We start from the raw sequence: 15880 nt of genomic DNA, 5'->3' as shown, positions 1-15880 counted from the left end.
TAGAAATTAGAAAGAGATTCATAAAAAAATGAGAGAAATAGAGTGAAACTCATGAAATTATAACCTGACAAAAAAATTCAATATGAATGGCACAAATTTGAGGAATGAAAAATCTACCATCATTATTTTCTAAATTATGGTCACCAATTGAAACTAATTTTTTTTTTCTAGATAATTAACAGAGTAAGAAATCCAACTTTCAATTATGACTTTTTGACTTTTTCTCAGTATTGGACAAAACTTGTCCTTTATCAATAGGGAAAACTAGTCTTATAAGAAATTAAAATTTCAGAAAATATGTAAACTATTAGAAACATAAATAACATTATTTGTATGGGGTTTCCACTTTCCAAGACATAAAATGTTCATCCTAGTTATCTAACTAGTTTATAAAATGGATTCAATGTGTGATACTATAATCTATATAAGATAGAATATGTAGTCGATAGTTTTTTTATATATTATACTCGACATATAATTTGTTTATCTAAATATTTACCAAAATTCTTTGATATACAAGTATTTTAAATTTTTAGAAATCCACCTAATATTTCATGTTCTATATGACGTATAATATACATACCATTTATTTCAGTTTGTTTTAAATTCTTAAAAATAAAATTTCATATGATATATTTTCTAAATCTACCGAAATATCTAGTGGGTTTTCTATTCATTTTTCACGTTATATTCTTCAAGATCGTTTTTAATCAACTTATTATCATCATTTATGAATGACTGATTTACCATAAAATCAGAAGAGGAATTCAGCGACCGGATCAAAAGATTCAAATAAAAGTAGAGAAACATACATCATTCTTGTTATACTAATAAAAAAGAAACAGGGAAAAAATTATAAAAGATGGAAAAGAACTGCAAAGAAAGAAAAAAACAAAGGAAAAAAATTGTATTAGAGAACAACAAAAGAAAGAATAAGAAGAAAAATGTCTCTAGGAGTAGATATTAAAGCTAAAAATGTTTTCTTATTTTTGTGTGTGTTTCTTTTACTTTTTGGGATGTTAAATATTTTTAGAATTTTTTTTTTAATTTAATTCTTAGTTTGAAAAATTCAAGAGGTCTCCCAGTTCTTTTGCATGTTGGTGTTGTTGTAGGAGCAACCAACTTTGTTGGTAACACGCCCCTTCATGATGCTGCAATGAGGATTGATGAGTTTATGGAACCTCAGATTGCTATCATCAATGGTTTGCTCCAGTCCGGTACCAATAAAGGTTCCTTGAACACCGCAGGAAGGACACCAGCTCAAGTTGTGTCTAACAATGCAGCCATGAATCTTCTGCTCTAAAATGGAAATTGTAGACGTTTTATAATCTTGAATTTAACTGAAAACCAAATTTGTTGTTTTATAATCTTGAATTAGTTTTCTCAGAGAACAAATGCCTGACCAGTGAACATGACATGTCACCTTTATGAACCAATGGCTGTGACCACCTGTTTAGTTAAAAAAAAAATTCTTAGTTCGGTTCTAGTAAAGTTAAAATTGTATTGAATTTAATTTAATCTAATTCCTAATCTCCTACTTCTAATGTCTAAATCCTATTGTAACAAACTCAAATTGGATGTGTCATAGTTTGTCAATTCTCTCTTTTTTAGGAGTAAAATATTTCAAAGTTAATAGATCCTGAGTAATTGCACAAAATTTGTTGTTGTAATTTACTGTCAACAAATAGGTTAAAACTATATATTTAAACAAGTTTATGGAAATAGTATCATCCATTAATATATCAAACTGTATAATTAAAGACTTGTTACATGAGTAGGAATATTGTATTCTATTGTTTCATTAGGATCTTCAAAAGATTACAAAAAAAAAAAAACCATCAAGTGCCTTTCACACTTCTCTCTTTGAAACCCCCAAATAAGACCCATCAAGTGCATTTCACACTTCTCTTTTTGAAACCCCCAAATAAGACTGGATCTGAAGTATTAATTATGATCCAGTTTCTGTCAACACCATAAGAACATCCAAAATCAAAAGCTAACCAATCCAAAGAAAGATTTGAGAAAATAGTCCCACACAAAACAAAACATATAGGCAAGCTCTCAGCTGTAAGAACAAAGAGTAACTTGAGTGTTGTGTCCTTATAAAACCAGAACTGCAACATCCACAAGTGCCAATGGTCCTCAACTCGCAACTGGACCATCACCCTAGACTAGAACTCGCAAATTCACAAGGAATGTAAAAGAAAGACGAAAGACCTGGTTCTTGATTGACCGTTGTTAGATCATGTCAAGCTTGACATTCTCCGCCTGTGGTAACAAAGTTTAGCTCTCACATTTGGATCTGACGATGTAACCATTTTGCTCTTTGGAGTATCACTGATATTCTTTTTCTGTAAAGAAGTGTCTTTGACATCCCTTTTAGGGGTTTCTGGTGTTCCACTTTTAGCTGCAGCTTGAAGCGGCTTTGTGTATGATCTTCGAAGGAGACCTCTGCTGCGTGAGTCAGAGAGACTAAGCGACTGAGAAGTGGAAATCTGTGTAAGAGTTTTAACAACTGATCTTATGCTCTGAGGCCTTGCATTGATTTCCTTCTCTGACATTGTTTGCCTTAGTCGACTAGTAACAGTTGAAGTCATGAAACGTGGGACATACCCTGAACTCTTGCTTATTTTAACAAGTTTGTCAGATGATTTTGGGGTTGCGTCGCTCTCTTTCAGATGATTTATAGGCGAAAGAAATTTTTCTTCGATGTCCTCTTCATACTTCTCATGAGTGGTCCGCAAGAGTTTCTTGTTATCACTAAGAAGACACTCTGCTTCCTGTAAGCGTGTTATGATCTTCTTGCAACTCTCTTGAGTGTCTCGCATTTCTTCTTCAAGTTCTGATATTTTCTTTTCTCTTAGCTTTCGAAGTTCCTAAGCAATGACGATGAGAACATTCAGCAATCAGTGGATCTAAATGGATATATATGCAAATACTGTAGTACAGGTGCTTACTTCTGTTAATCCTCTGTTAGACTCTATGGCTCTCGCACGTTTTGTAAAGCTCAGAGAGCAAATTGTTTCACCGACATCTTCATCACGTGGACTTATGTGCACAAGCATCAGAACCTTTGATCTAGTACCTAAAAAGGTTAAAATTCACAAACTCATGAAAGTAATCAAACTTACATAACGTCAGTATATGGCAATCATAAAACACTTTTAAAAAAATAATATTATAAGCAACCGTATGCCATTTACCTAAAGAATCTTTAAGGATTTGAGTTAGCTTGCTGTTTCTGCAACCAAGAAAAAGGAAAAAGTTGAAACTCTACTTCAATGGCATATGTGTGTGAAGAGAAATTAAAAGCTGAGAGCTGCTTACCTGTAAGGCACATGTCCCTTCTTTCTCCTTAAAGCTGCAATCACGTCTCCAAGAGCGGAAAGTGAGAGGTTTATGGCCCTTCCTTCATCTAGAGTTTGCCCTATTGCACCAGTTTTTAAGAGCCTCTCGCTCCCTCCGAGATCTATCATCCAAAGCTTGCTAACTTCAGTTTTTGACCCCACACCATCCCCTCGACGAAAGATTGTAATCCTTGTTAAACTAGAGATATAAACTAATTGAATAAGGGTAACTACCAAACTAAAATAACAAATGCAAATACAGCTGAAACCATCAAGACCCTACCAATGAGATCTGCTCGAAGCTTCATTCACATTTGTCCAAGAAGTTGATCTGACTCGTCTTCCTTTGTTGTACCACCATCTAGCCTTTGTGAAATCCGGCACTTCAACTTCAGTCAACCCCTCGATTTCGACCGAACCCTTAGAGTCTACTTGAATATTGAGGTTGCTGCAGACAAGAGAAAAATACTTAGAAAAAATGTTTGAGGTTTTAGAGATAAGCCTATACAAGAGCTGGGTTATTTACCATTTAGCTGAGGCTTCATTAAACCTCAGAGGCTGTCTTGCTGACAAAAGATCTTTCAGGTTACCCATGTAGATTTCCAACATACTCATCGTAAAAGTCACAGAATGTGTATGATCCATTGAAGCTTCATTGAAAAGCTCCTTAATAGCTCTAGGAGCAAGGCCTGGTTGCTCGTTTGTGCCATCCTAAACAAGACAAAAGACAAAGCTCTTCCTTAGCTTAGGAAAAAAGCAACTCTTCGAATCAATAAAAATGACTAACCATGGTGAAAGTCTTTCCTGTCCCAGTTTGACCATATGCCAAGACACACACATTGTGACCATCGAGTGCAGATCTAAGAATCGGTTTCACTTCTCCAAAAACGTCTTCTACATAGTTTTTTTTTCAACCATGAGAAGGCCTCATTTACTCACAACTGGAAGTTTAGGAAACAGAAAGCTAAGATGCAAAGAAGAGGGGAATCACTAAAGCCTAGCAGGAGACTAACCTTGAGTTGCTGATTGATGGAAAACTTTATCAAACTCAAACTCCTTTCGAACACCAGCAGATCTTACAACAACATTGTCTGATCCAAACGAAACAGGCTCCCTGATCGGTCTCCTTTCCGTGGATAGAAATGGTCTAACTCTACAAAACACACGTATGCTTCCTGCAAATTGAAGGCAATCAATCTTTTAAGACAAGAATCAAATTTAATCTAGGTTTTAGCATTGTAGAGTTACAACCTTTAGTGTCTATAATCTTATTCAGAACTTCCTTTCTCTTGTCATCCAATGACTTTAGCTTTGACTTCAATTCCAAAACCTCCCCTGTAAAATACCAACCCAGATCAAACTAAACTCAGATTCATTTTAAACTTCTTGATCAAATAGAAATCATACTTTAAACAAATATGGCGTTGAGAAAACTTAGAGGACGAGCATATGAGGAGATACCTTCGAGGCTTGATATTGACTTTTCAAGCTCATTTCTCTCATGCTCAGGAACAACAGTTACATCGGTGTAGACCAAAGGAACAGGTTGTGGCGATTCAAAAGATTCAGGGACCGACATTGAGCTAACTGGAGGTTGAGAGATCAAGATCTCTTCTTTTTCAGCTGAAATTAACATTTTTCTTAGCTCAAATGAAACGAGATCCAACTTCTGACAGAATAAAAAAAATATCAAAAATATCAAAGAGGAAGTGGGAGTGGAATGGACGACGACAACAACTCAATGTATGCAATGTAGAATGGTAGTTAGGAACAAAGAAAAAAAGAACACTAAATACTTATCATTATTATAGTACTCTATTACAGAACTCTGAACAAGAAGACAACTTGAGTTGTCATAAAACTCAGGACAGATAATTGATTATTGTAAGTTCCCAGCAGAGAGAAAATAAAAAAGGTTTTTATTTGTCAGAAACAAGAAAACCCTTCGGGAAAAATTAAATATTTAAAAGAAATGAGAGAAGTGAAGATGAAGCAAACTGGGAGTAATACAGAAGAATTACCAGAGAAGGAACAAAAAAAGTAAAATCCAGACTTTGAAGAATCTCAACTGGTAAAGCATTAAACAGAGAGAAACAGAACCAGATTCTCACATATATGTATGTCTGTATAAAAGCTAGTAATCAAAAGAAACCTGATATCTTCTCAGAGGCAAAATATCCAGCAAGTGAGAGACAATACAGCAACCCAACACAAGTTTTGATTTTTGAAAAAAGGTATGAGTTGGAAAGTGGAAGGCTTTGTCAAATGATTGAACACTGTTTTTGTCTGGTGATGAATGATGATGATGGTCTTGATTTCAGAAATGGAACATCTTCCACTGTCTCTCTCTCTCTCTATGTTACTCTGTTCCTTCTTCAAACAAAATAGTGGATTAGTACGACTTCTGAGCATCGAGCATTAGAAAAAATAAATAATTAAAAATGGAAAATGATTAGAGAATCAGGTTCATGGTAGGTCCGTTCAAAGACAAAAGTTGGTACCTTTTTTTTCTCGAGGAGCGGCCTCCCATTATCCCATTCGTATACAAGGTTTCTTTAGTCTTTCATGACGAACAGAGACGTGTTAAATTTGAATCTATACACATTAAATTTGATAAACCGTTGACTTTTCGAAAAATTTAGTTCACATATATCTTCTACATTTTCTTAAAAAAATGTAGACCTCTTATCTACTTCTACATTTTATCGAATTTGAGAGGTTTTCATCTTACAAGAACATGTTGACTCTGGTCTTAACAAGCTGATTCTGTGATTTCCAGGTCTCGTCTCCAGATATGAGCTTAGCCACTGTACGAGCATACATTTGGAAGAAACCTGAGGACATAATCTTTAATTACAGAGTGGCTCTAGCTAGGTAACACAAGGTAAACTCGCCAGGAAGTGCGCTATGTGTTGCCTGACATGTTATTGTCTTGGGACAGATGCAACAACAGGTAGAGTAATCATTGACTAGCTTCAATATGGCCACTTAAGAGGGCAAGACAGTCATAAACATTATCAGCTTGTGGATGAGACCTGTCCTCAGCAAAGAAGTGGCACACTTGTTCGTTAATCTCAATCCAACTGCAGCCAGGCGTCTTGTTCAGTCCCACTTCTTTCATCTTCAATTTGACTTCCCTTGCTGCATCCCATAACTCACCATAAGCATACAAATTGAACAAGACAGTGTAGGTTGATGCATCATCTGGATATCTCTCCAAAAGCAACCTTGCGATTTTATAACCCAATGAATTATCCCGGTGCAAGCAACAGGCGGAGAAGAGAGTTCTGAGAAGCTCTGCATCATCTCTCCTCTCTGATTTTTGTTGAAGAATGTCGTAAGCTTCAAGCAACCGACCTGCTCGGCCAAGAATGTCAACCAAGCACGAGTAGTGTTCAACACTAGGCTTGATTCCGTACTTGGATCTCATTTCATTAAAAAACTTGATAACTTCATCAATAAACCCAGCATGACCACAAGCTGACAATAAAGCAAGAAAAGTAACAGAATCAGGTTTTACACCAAGCTTCTGCATTTCATCAAAATGGTGAAGCGCTTCTCTGGGCTGACCGTGAGATCCATAGGCAGATATCATTACTGTCCAGGACACAGCATCCTTCTCTGGCATACTTTTAAAGATTCTAGAAGCCTCTTTAACATCGCCGCATTTGGAATACATGTCAAGAAGTGCACCCATCAGCAACTCGTCAGTTTCGAGCCTATTCTCGATAATGGACAAATGAATCCACCTGCCTTTCTCTAACACAGCCAGTTGCGAACAAGCAGATAAAACACTTGTGAAAGTTACTACGTCTGGCTTCACTCCAACGCTCACCATTTGGTCATACACTTCAATAGCCTTAAACCAGTTACCTACACTGACATAACCAGAGATCATAACATTCCATGACTCAACTACATCCTTCTGTGTCTTTGCAAAGATGGTTTCAGCCACCTTTACTTCACCACACTTGAAGTAAAAGATCAATCAGCGAACAGTTCATAAAAACATCTGCCTCTACAAAGCTCCTAATCACATAACAGTGTACGAATTTCCCATGCTGGAGATTCGACGACCGAGAGCAAGCCATTAGAATACTAGTCAAGGTTGTCTGACTAGGTCGAGTCCCTTCTATGATCATTCTACTCAAAAGCTCAATGCATGACTTACTATCGCCTCTACCGACAAGTCCTCTGATCGTAGAGTTCCAAGCAACCAAACTCTTTCTAGGCATGCGCTCAAAAACATCTCTCGCCATCTCCAAACACCCACACTCCCCATACATATCCACAAGAGCAGAGCTCACATACTCATCTGACTCAAACCCTTTCTTCACATACTTTATGTGGATCTCCTTCCCTCTCTCCAAACACAATAGCCTCGAGCAAGCTGATATAGCTACCGTCAGCGAGACTGAGTTAGGTTTAAAGCCAGACCTTTCCATCCTATTAAACAACTCCAGAGCCTTCTCCGCCTCTCCACTTTGATAAAAACACGATATAACCGCGTTCCAACACGCAACGTCTCTCTCAGGCATTTCGTCGAACACTTGTACCGAATCTCCCAACAAGTTAAACTTCGCGTACATTCCAACCAAAGAGCTCGCCACGACCACATCACAAACATGCCCACTCTTCACCACAACACTATGAATCATTCTACCGTGAAACTCTCTACCCAACGCGCCACAGGCCTTGATCACATTTGGGTACGTGTAAGAATCCGCAACGCAAAATGGGCAATTCAGCAGTCTCCTGAAAACCTCGAGAGCCGGACAAGAGGGAGTTCCATACGTAGACATCTGATTGGACATCGATATTGTCCTCGGAGACGAGTCTCGCTGAGAAATGGTCTTTACAAGCGAAGTAGACATTGATCAGACTTTTGCATAGAACGACATCGTTTTGCAGCCCCACCGCGAGTATCCTCTGGCGAAGAAGCTTGGCTTGTCTTAGAGAATTTGCACTCGTGCATACTCTCATCAAAGACAACAACTTGGAAGATTCCATCTCAGTTGTCTTTATAAAGGTTCCATCTTTTGTTACCAAAACGAAACATAACGATCTTAACTACTTGTTGCATTCAACTTAATGGGCCGAGTTTGATCAGGCCCAACAAGCTGGATATTGAAAACCCTAGATTACAGCAAAGTTATAAACGAGCGCCACTTCGCAACAAAACGCAGCGTTTTGAGGAACTCATAGCCTTCTTCTTCAACAACTATATAAAATCTAATACCCTGTTAAACCCTAGCTACCTCACGGCTCCTGACCACTTTCTCTTGTCCGTCTCTCCAATCCTTCAGCTGTTCGTAGATCCTCCGAGGTACTAATCAGTTCTGCATGGCTTTTAAGTTTTTTTTTTCCGTTGTGTGTTAGGATAGCTCTTGTCATGGTGTGGAGTTTCAAACTCTTAACATTAGCATCGGTCTTAACTCGTGTTCTGTCTATCTTGTTTGTTTCCCAGAGGATATGATATGTAAATAAGAGTTTCTCTTAAAAGTTGTTTCTTTACTAGTTTTAGCTTCCAAAAACTTTAGCTTTATGTAGTTATAAGAGTTTTCATTTAGCTGATAGGGTTTTCTTTTAATCTTATATTTGCAGGTGTTGACTTAAGCTTGTGAAGATGCTTGTACTGTTTGAGACACCTGGCGGTTTCGCTCTGTTTAAAGTATTAGATGAAGGAAAGCTATCAAACGTTGAGGTGTGACTATCTTCACCATTTTTTGTTCTTATCTAACCTTGGTCTGTGTGTGGATATTTTTTTAATTCTAGGTGTTTCTATTTGGTGTTTGCAGGATTTGGGTAATGTGTTTTCGTCTGCAGACGCAGCTCGAAAGGTGATTCATCTGTTTTTGGAGCAAATCCATATTTAGTCTATGTTTTGTATGTTAAGGTTTCTCATAGCGTTTTGTTGTTTATACAGATGGTGAAGCTGAAAGCTTTTGACAAGTTTGACAACACCTCTGAAGCACTTGAAGCTGTGGCTAAGTTGCTGGAGGGAGCTCCCAGCAAGGGTCTCCGCAAGTTTCTGAAAGCTAACTGCGAAGGTGAAACCTTAGCTGTGGCTGATTCGAAGCTTGGAAACATTATCAAGGAGAAACTGGTGTGTGGTACTCTCATTTGTGATATGTTAATTGTGGATATTGGACTTGTTTCTTACGGATTTGCTTTTAACTCCTGTAGAAAATAGACTGTGTCCACAACAATGCGGTTATGGAGCTGTTGCGTGGTGTGAGAAGCCAGCTTTCCGAACTTATATCTGGGTTAGGGGATCAAGACTTGGCTCCAATGAGCTTGGGGTTGTCTCACAGTCTTGCTAGATATAAACTAAAGTTCAGCTCTGACAAGGTAGTCTTTCTCAGTGCATTTGATTATAAAACTTCTGTACGGCCCTCTAGATTATGATTGGTTATGTTTAACTTTTACTTTTTTTTGACAGGTTGATACTATGATCATCCAAGCTATTGGTCTGCTTGACGATCTTGACAAAGAGCTCAACACTTACGCTATGAGGGTTCGTGAATGGTACGGTTGGCATTTTCCCGAGCTTGCTAAGATCATCTCGGACAATATCTTATATGCCAAGTCTGTTAAGTTAATGGGGAATCGGATTAATGCAGCCAAGCTAGACTTCTCTGAGGTGAAGCCTTGTTTCCTATTCTCTTTGTTATTGAAACTAAGGTTGCTTCTTTCTATAACATTAGTTTCTGTCGCCATCTCAGATATTGGCTGATGAAATCGAAGCCGAACTAAAAGAAGCTTCTGTGATATCTATGGGAACTGAAGTCAGTGACCTTGATTTGATGCACATCAGGGAACTCTGCGACCAGGTTCTGTCTCTTGCCGAGTACAGAGCTCAGCTTTATGACTACCTGAAGAGCAGAATGAACACAATCGCACCGAACCTGACTGCACTCGTCGGAGAGCTTGTCGGTGCTCGTCTAATTTCTCACGGTGGTAGCTTGTTGAACCTCTCAAAGCAGCCTGGGAGCACGGTTCAGATTCTTGGAGCTGAGAAAGCCCTCTTTAGAGCCCTCAAGACCAAACATGCCACTCCGAAATACGGTCTAATCTACCATGCTTCTTTGGTTGGCCAAGCGCCACCGAAGAGCAAGGGTAAAATCTCACGGTCGCTAGCTGCTAAAGCCGCCCTTGCTATCCGTTGTGATGCTCTTGGTGATGGTGAAGACAACACTATGGGAGTGGAGAGCCGTTTGAAGGTACTCTTCTAATATTTTTTTCCTTGAATTATATATCTTATCTGAATCCTTTATTAATGGTTACCATTGTTGTGTAATTGTATTGGGACAGGTTGAGGCACGGTTGAGAGCTCTGGAAGGAAAAGACTTAGGACGTCTGTCTGGCTCGGCTAAAGGCAAACCAAAGATTGAAGTATATGACAAGGATAAGAAAAATGGATCTGGAGGTCTTATCACTCCTGCTAAGGTGAGATTTTTTGAATTTATTGTGCAACTGAGTTGGATTGAGTAGATTGCTTTGCTTAACTATTGTTTTGTGCAGACTTACAACACTGCTGCAGACTCTCTTCTTGGACAAACTTCCACAGCTGAGAACGGTGTTAAAGAGAAGAAAGATAAAAAGAAGAAGAAGAAGAAGGCTGCTGATGCAGAGGAAGAAGAAGCCAAAACCGAGGAACCGTCTAAGAAGAAGTCGAAGAAGAAGAAAACAGAAGTAGAGCCTGAAGCCGAAGAGGAGGCCAAAGCAGAGGAACCGTCAAAGAAGAAGAAGAAGAGGAAACACGAGGAAGAAGAAGCAGATCTGCCTGCCAAGAAGAAAGAAAAGAAGGATAAGAAGAAAAAGAAGAGCGACGTCTGAAGTTAGAAGTTTTTTTTTTTTTTTGAATGTGTACGCTTATTATCTTTATAACGTTTTCTCAGGAACACAAACCCACAAAATGTCCTGTTTTTGTTTTGCTCTTAAGAACTTGCTCATGGTTTTGTAAGGGAAGGTATCGTATTGTGTTAGTCATTTTCCTAGAAACTTACATTTCTACTTGACAAATCTAAGGGACTTTGTGTAGCGCATCTGACTACAAATTTAAGTGTAGCGCATTTTCCTAGAGGTTCTTGTTCCACAAAATATAGGCCCGTTAAAAGCCCAACTTAGTGATCGGTTGGTGATTACGACGCTTCTATATCTTTTCCAGAGCATCGTTTGATTTGGTTCTCGACATGTTCCCAATGTTTTTGTTTCTAAAATGCTTTATTCAAAAAAGACAGAATGTATCACTGATTTCTTAGCTTTTTTTGTCTCCTGTTTGGTCAACAATGCAGTCTTAATAATTGGGCTTCTTTGATTGGAGAGATGGAAAATAAACGACGCCATCTCACTCCCAATTACTGTATCTTAAGGTAAAGGTGAGATGAAAATGTATTGATTTTGTCCAGCTAGATCCTTGTAGATAACACATTTGTGGTTTCATTGATTAAGAGCAACTCTAAAAGACAAGTTTTTGCTTTATAAAAGAAAATTTTAAAACTTCAAATTTAAAGTTTTGAGAAATAAAAATTATATATTTGAAATTTCACTATTTAAAAATTTAAATTTGAAGTTTCATATTTTTGTTTGTATTTTGGTTTCTACAATTACACATCACTTTTATAATTCTTAAATATTTTTTTTGTTTATCATATTAATCTTTAAAAAATTATATCTAATAAAAATCTCAATTTTTTTTATAAATTTAAGTTTTAAACATAAATTTAAATAAAACTTTAAAATAAGATTTAAAATATTTTAAAACTAAATTTAGACAACAACAATACAAAATAAACTTAACAACAAAAAAAACTTTTAAAAATTACAATAGTTAGGTAAATTTGATCCGAAACTTTCAAAATCTCTAAAATATTGTTCAAACAAATTTTTTGTAACCTAAGATAGTCGTGGTTTTAATGTCTAATATTTTTAACACACAACTAGAGTTAATATGTGAATTGAAAGTTGGTTTCTTTCTCCTTAATTAGTGGAAGGCTTGTGTTTTGGTCTGTTGACTCTTATGTCTTTTTGTGTGTGTATCAATCAATTACCTTCGCTTTCCCCAAAGCCGTTATTGTTAATTTTTGTTTTGCTTTAACTAAATGCTCTTTGCCTCATTCTTTATTTCAAAACATTACTTCTGATTCACATCTTCCTCTTCTCTTTCACCTTCTCAACTTCTGTTTTTAGTTACTACTTTTAGATTCTTACATTCCTTTAACTGAGACAGCTCCTGTCTGAATTCAAACTGTATTAGCTTGTTCAACTAGTTCATCCTAGTCGCGAGTTATGCTCCTCCTCCATCATAAAGTAAGAAACTTTCTTGTACCCATTACACTGTTTGCTCTTCACTTGCTCTATTGTTAATCTGATCTGTCAGATATGAAACCTTTTGAGAATTCTGGGTTCCAGTTGAAGTCTTTTTGTCCCAGAGATGGTAAAGCTGTTGACTTTACATTTGTGGGCTTTGTTTTGTTTATGGCAGTTACTGTTGAACATGTTGAGCAAATGAAGCTTAGTTTCATGAGATGGGTTGTGTATTAGGAAGACCCGTTTCTTCATCAGACTCAGTTTCTGGGTCTATACACCAAGTCAGCACTAGGTACGAACGGAAAGAAGTGAAGGAGACCGTCACTGAAGCTGAGACCATTAGTAGTATTGTTGTTCCTGTTGCTAGAGTTGATGAGATTAAAGAGGAGAATGAAAAGCTAACAGGAGAAAGTAAAAGGTCTAATAAGGCTGACCCGAGGAAGAGTAATCCGCCAAAGCATCTGATTGGTGAGCAGATCTCTGCAGGGTGGCCATCTTGGTTATCTGAAATCTGTGGAGAAGCTCTTAACGGTTGGCTCCCAAGAAAGGCTGATTCTTTTGAGAAAATTGAGAAAGTGAGTACTGTCTTCTTTGTTCATCTTCTTATCAGGTTGTTGTTATATTGAATCTTTTCTTTTCTGGTGAATAGATTGGATCAGGAACGTATAGCAATGTGTACAAAGCGAAAGACTTGCTAACAGGTAACATCGTAGCCTTAAAGAAAGTGCGGTGCGATGTAAGGGAAAAAGAGAGCTTGAGGTTTATGGCTAGAGAGATTCTGATACTGAGGAGATTAGATCATCCCAATGTTATCAAACTAGAAGGTTTGGTTACTTCCAGAATGTCAAGCAGTTTGTACTTAGTGTTCCGTTATATGCACCATGACCTTGCTGGTCTTGTCGCTAGCCCTGACATAAAGTTCACCAAGCAACAGGTTAGTTTCATAACGTTTTCAAAACAAAACCGTTCTTCAAGTGTTTCAAAATGTATTGACTCTTTGAGTTTCAGGTGAAATGCTATATGAAACAATTACTCTCGGGACTCGAGCATTGTCACAGCAGAGGTGTGCTTCACCGTGATATCAAAGGATCAAACCTTCTTATAGACGACGAAGGAGTTCTCAAAATTGGTGATTTTGGTCTTGCAACGTTCTTTGATCCAAGAAGAAGGCAACAGATGACAAACCGTGTGGTTACATTGTGGTACAGAGCGCCAGAGCTTCTTCATGGTGTTGTGGAGTATGGTTTTGGTATTGATCTATGGAGCGCAGGTTGCATTTTAGGCGAGTTGCTTACTGGTAGACCGATAATGCCAGGTCGAACCGAGGTTTTAGCTCTCAAACTCTTAAGACTGACATTGATTTTCATTTCGAGTTTAAAGCTCTTCTCATGGATTATGTTAATCTTTGTTTTGTAGGTGGAGCAGCTGCATAGGATCTATAAGCTGTGTGGATCACCTTCAGAAGAGTATTGGAGGAAGATTAAGTTACCTTCCACTCGTAAACATGCTCAACACAGGCCCTTACCGCAGTATAAGAGGCGCATAAGAGAGGTTTATAAAGATTTCTCTCCCGAGGCAGTTTCTCTTATGGATACTCTCCTTGCACTTGACCCTGCTGAGCGTAAGACTGCTACATCTGCATCAATGAGTGATGTAAGTATCTATGAACTTACATTGCAAAGAAAGATTGGAAATGGCTAACCAATGGATTAGGTCTGCTGGTTCGGTTTATTTGGTTAGTTTGGGTTGGTTAGTTCGAAATTCAGTTAGTTCGGGTAGGTCAAAATCTCGCCGAAGTGACTGAAAAGAAATATTGTTCGGTTTTGTTTAGTTTCAAAATTTTCTAGCAAAATTTTTGGTTTTTGGTTTAGCTTGAATAAAATTCGAAAAGTTTCTGTTAAATTCAATTATTTCGATTTAGATTTTGGTTAGTTCGGTTTGAAATTGAATTTGGTAACATTTTGTTTTTTTTTTCTTTCAGAAAACCGAATTAACCAGTTACCGAACTGAATCTAACCGAAAACCGAATTTGTTTTTTAGTTGCCGAATTGAACTGAACCTTCAAACTAAACTGAACCGAAAACGGAGCTTTTCGGTTCAGTTCAGCTAATGATCGCAGGCCTACAATGGATGATCAAATGTCGAAGTTTGAAACTTTTTGTATGTTGTGTGTTGTAACAGTTCTTCACAACGTATCCTCTTCCATGTCAACCATTCGATCTCCCTAAGTATCCACCAACTAAAGAGATCGATGCCAAGAGACGAGATGAAGAGTATAGAAGGTATACTTTTCTAGTGTCAAACTTTACTTGAATGTCTGAGTGATGCATGTGAATGAGAGTTCTTGCTGCCAACAGACTAAGAGAAAAACGTAAAAACGCACACGAGAGTGGGAGAAGGAAAACAAAACCACGAGAACGAGCTGTTAGAGCAATGCCGGTTCCAGAGGCTAATGCTGAGGTTCAGTCTAACATTGATGTAAGAGAACACTACTTCTTTTATCTTATCATGTTTGTTCAAACATTATCTAATATTTTTCATTTGACAGAGAATGCGTATGATCACTCACGCAAACGCAAAGAGCAAGAGTGATAAGTTCCCTCCTCCACACCAAGACGGTTTGCTCGGTTTCCCAATGGGATTGTCTAGGCGTTTTGAACCATCTGAGATACCTTTTAGCTCAACTTCGTTTACTTCTTACGCCAATGAGCCTCTCGAGATGTGGTCTGGCCCTCTAGCGCCAGTGGAGTTTACTGATATTGCAGCTGAGACGCGAAGGAGTGGTGGCTGTGGCGGTGGTAGTATGAGGATGGATGTGAAGGTTTGATGGAAAGAGAGCTGTTGTTGTCTGAATATTTATTCTTCAGCTGCAAATTTTTATTTTAGTTCTACTATTGTTTTTTTTTTGTTTAAATTCTATAGTGGTTTGATAACATTTGATTTTGAATGAAGAAATTAAATATAGAAATACTTTTTTCCTAGTGTATTTCTTCTCCATTTTGGACCAAAAACAGCCTTTTCTTTTCTTTACAGAAAAGAATCTGATACACGATATTCCTAAAAAATGTATTATTCCTGTATTTATTAATTTTTCATAATTCCAAACTAATTTCAAAATATACAGTTTTACAAAAATTACAATTCACCATTATTAACTAATAAAAATTAAATAAAAACTTCAAACATGTTTTTTAAAACAATTTTTTTAAAACATTTTTTAT

The 15880-nt window shown here is 37.4% G+C and overlaps 4 protein-coding genes across 9 annotated transcripts; 2 read left to right on the top strand and 2 right to left on the bottom strand.

Annotated features, from left to right (window-relative positions):
- Positions 1–1771: 1771 nt before the first annotated feature.
- LOC103874556 (kinesin-like protein KIN-14U) lies at positions 1772–6079 on the bottom strand. Of its 6 annotated transcripts, XM_033273743.1 has the most exons (12): positions 5849–6079; positions 5500–5720; positions 4809–4970; positions 4599–4682; positions 4361–4522; positions 4135–4241; positions 3874–4058; positions 3631–3795; positions 3328–3546; positions 3204–3241; positions 2958–3085; positions 1774–2876 (listed from the first exon to the last, which is right to left on the bottom strand). In XM_033273743.1, exons 3-12 carry the CDS (start codon positions 4924–4926, stop codon positions 2244–2246), a joined length of 1839 nt encoding a protein of 612 aa, XP_033129634.1. In that variant the 5' UTR covers positions 4927–4970; positions 5500–5720; positions 5849–6079; the 3' UTR covers positions 1774–2243. The 6 variants fall into 6 exon arrangements, with proteins under 6 accessions (XP_033129633.1, XP_018508077.1, XP_033129634.1 ...); XM_009152979.3 differs by lacking the exon at positions 5849–6079 and having other exon boundaries at positions 5500–5733; XM_009152978.3 differs by lacking the exon at positions 5849–6079 and having other exon boundaries at positions 4809–5016.
- On the bottom strand, positions 5850–8414 carry LOC103874557 (pentatricopeptide repeat-containing protein At5g27110-like). The gene is given in 4 exon segments (XM_033273739.1): positions 5850–5942; positions 6079–7326; positions 7328–8117; positions 8119–8414. Coding segments are annotated over 3 exon segments (2046 nt in total). The 5' UTR covers positions 8358–8414; the 3' UTR covers positions 5850–5942; positions 6079–6309.
- A 99-nt stretch (positions 8415–8513) lies between these two features.
- Positions 8514–11354, top strand: LOC103874558 (probable nucleolar protein 5-1). Its single transcript, XM_009152982.3, has 9 exons — positions 8514–8673; positions 8952–9051; positions 9146–9187; positions 9274–9453; positions 9534–9698; positions 9790–9990; positions 10073–10570; positions 10662–10796; positions 10872–11354. The coding sequence occupies exons 2-9, from the start codon at positions 8974–8976 to the stop codon at positions 11184–11186; spliced, it is 1614 nt and encodes a 537-aa protein (XP_009151230.1). The 5' UTR covers positions 8514–8673; positions 8952–8973; the 3' UTR covers positions 11187–11354.
- Positions 11355–12198: 844 nt separating this feature from the next.
- LOC103874555 (probable serine/threonine-protein kinase At1g54610) lies at positions 12199–15645 on the top strand. Its single transcript, XM_009152976.3, has 8 exons — positions 12199–12659; positions 12835–13234; positions 13309–13593; positions 13668–13985; positions 14076–14312; positions 14841–14941; positions 15017–15137; positions 15208–15645. The coding sequence occupies exons 2-8, from the start codon at positions 12878–12880 to the stop codon at positions 15484–15486; spliced, it is 1698 nt and encodes a 565-aa protein (XP_009151224.1). The 5' UTR covers positions 12199–12659; positions 12835–12877; the 3' UTR covers positions 15487–15645.
- Positions 15646–15880: the final 235 nt, after the last annotated feature.

The sequence above is a fragment of the Brassica rapa genome, chromosome A06, assembly GCF_000309985.2.
Source record: "Brassica rapa cultivar Chiifu-401-42 chromosome A06, CAAS_Brap_v3.01, whole genome shotgun sequence".
Lineage (NCBI taxonomy): Eukaryota > Viridiplantae > Streptophyta > Magnoliopsida > Brassicales > Brassicaceae > Brassica > Brassica rapa.
This window is presented reverse-complemented; position numbering and strand designations above follow the sequence as displayed.